Raw genomic sequence first — 1,481 nt, 5'->3', positions numbered from 1 at the left:
ATTTGCTCCAAAGCTTTTCTTTCTACTATAACAAAAAATTGTGAAGGATCAAGGAGGGACCCTATGACTAGAACATATGGCTGGCTGTTTTTCACTTCCTCCAGGTACTTTGGCATATTTGTCCCAATCTAGAAATAACAAGAAACATATTAATAAATGTAATATCACATACAAAATCATTTACAGGAGCAGGGCTCCCTTGTGTTTTGTACAGGAGCAGAGGCAATCATTGAAACTTGGAGATGAGTATGTTTACGCATTTTTGTGGGACTAGAATAGCTTTTACATTTCTGAGACAATGGACAATGGGGATTTTGTGTATGGATTGCCATAAAGATGATGATAGTGAATGATCTTGAAACTTTAAATATCTGGTATATATGTAATAAGCCCAGTCAGTTCTCGAACCTGGAATCCATGGATTGCAAGCCAAAACCTATCACCGCTAGGCTAAAGGGACATCACTATTAGCCCGGGAGCTAATAGGACTGCTTATTCACACTACCTACATATATACAGTAATACATACACACAGACACATATCTGTTTAATTTCTTTGGTTAACTGAATATTCACATACAAATTATAACTCAAACTTACTGGTTTAATGTCAATGAAGGAGGCTAAAGACTCGTCAATGCTTGCTCTCTTTTTCCCCTTTCTGCCGGCTGGCAATATGCAAGGGAGAACACCAAGGGAAGCACTTATCTTCTTACTATCTGAAGCTACATTTAATTTTATGAAAAAAAAAACAACAGTTTAAAAACATTTAAAAATGCTCCTAATGTGGTTTAAAAATGCTCCTAATGTGGTTATACCTTAAGTCAGATTAGCATCACTTTGAGATCAGTTGAAGGAAAATTGTGTGTGAACGTGTTGCATGTTGTAATCAGCATTGTTGATTACTCCCAATTACCACATAATCTGAATACAACTGATTCCACAAGCTTGGCTACAGGTCTATTTATTAAACTGGTGATCTAGTGTTTTTTTTTATAGAAAAAGTAACAGTAAGTATGTTACCACAGAATACTATTGGTAGAGAGCAGGAATAACACTGACATAATTTGCATTATTACAGATTGCAATAGGATGCTTTTCTGAAGTTATAGGTCTTTCAGATGGAGCATAAAGCAGTTGGTGCTATATTTAACATTTTTAGTTAGTAGGGGACTGCCTAATAAATTCAAACCAGAAAGACTCCCATTGTTGGGCTATCAATTGTGTGTCAATAACACAATAAATCAAATAATTTAATATCGATAATTTTCTATCCTTGTACAATGATAACTTTCCAATTATTATTTCAAAACTGTACTTACACAATGATGATACACTAATATTCAAGTAAGATTCCCACTTTGATTGTAGACTAGCATACTTCAGCACACTTTCAGCATAACCTGGGGTCCACAACATACAAAGGTTATCAGCAACCTTCGGGAAAAGGACAAGAAAATCCAATTCAACCTGAACAATAG

At 35.1% G+C, this 1,481-nt stretch overlaps 1 protein-coding gene across 1 annotated transcript; it reads right to left on the bottom strand.

Annotated features, from left to right (window-relative positions):
* Positions 1-6: 6 nt before the first annotated feature.
* Positions 7-1,447, bottom strand: LOC117104223 (the record flags this gene model as incomplete). Its single annotated transcript, XM_033244925.1, has 3 exons — positions 1,323-1,447; positions 601-725; positions 7-128 (listed from the first exon to the last, which is right to left on the bottom strand). Coding segments are annotated over exons 1-3 (344 nt in total), but the record flags the coding sequence as incomplete, so codon positions are not given.
* Between the last annotated feature and the right edge of the window lie 34 nt (positions 1,448-1,481).

This window comes from Anneissia japonica, unplaced genomic scaffold (assembly GCF_011630105.1).
Source record: "Anneissia japonica isolate Jap-2015-1 unplaced genomic scaffold, ASM1163010v1 scaffold72798_len1447_cov171, whole genome shotgun sequence".
Lineage (NCBI taxonomy): Eukaryota > Metazoa > Echinodermata > Crinoidea > Comatulida > Comatulidae > Anneissia > Anneissia japonica.
This window is presented reverse-complemented; position numbering and strand designations above follow the sequence as displayed.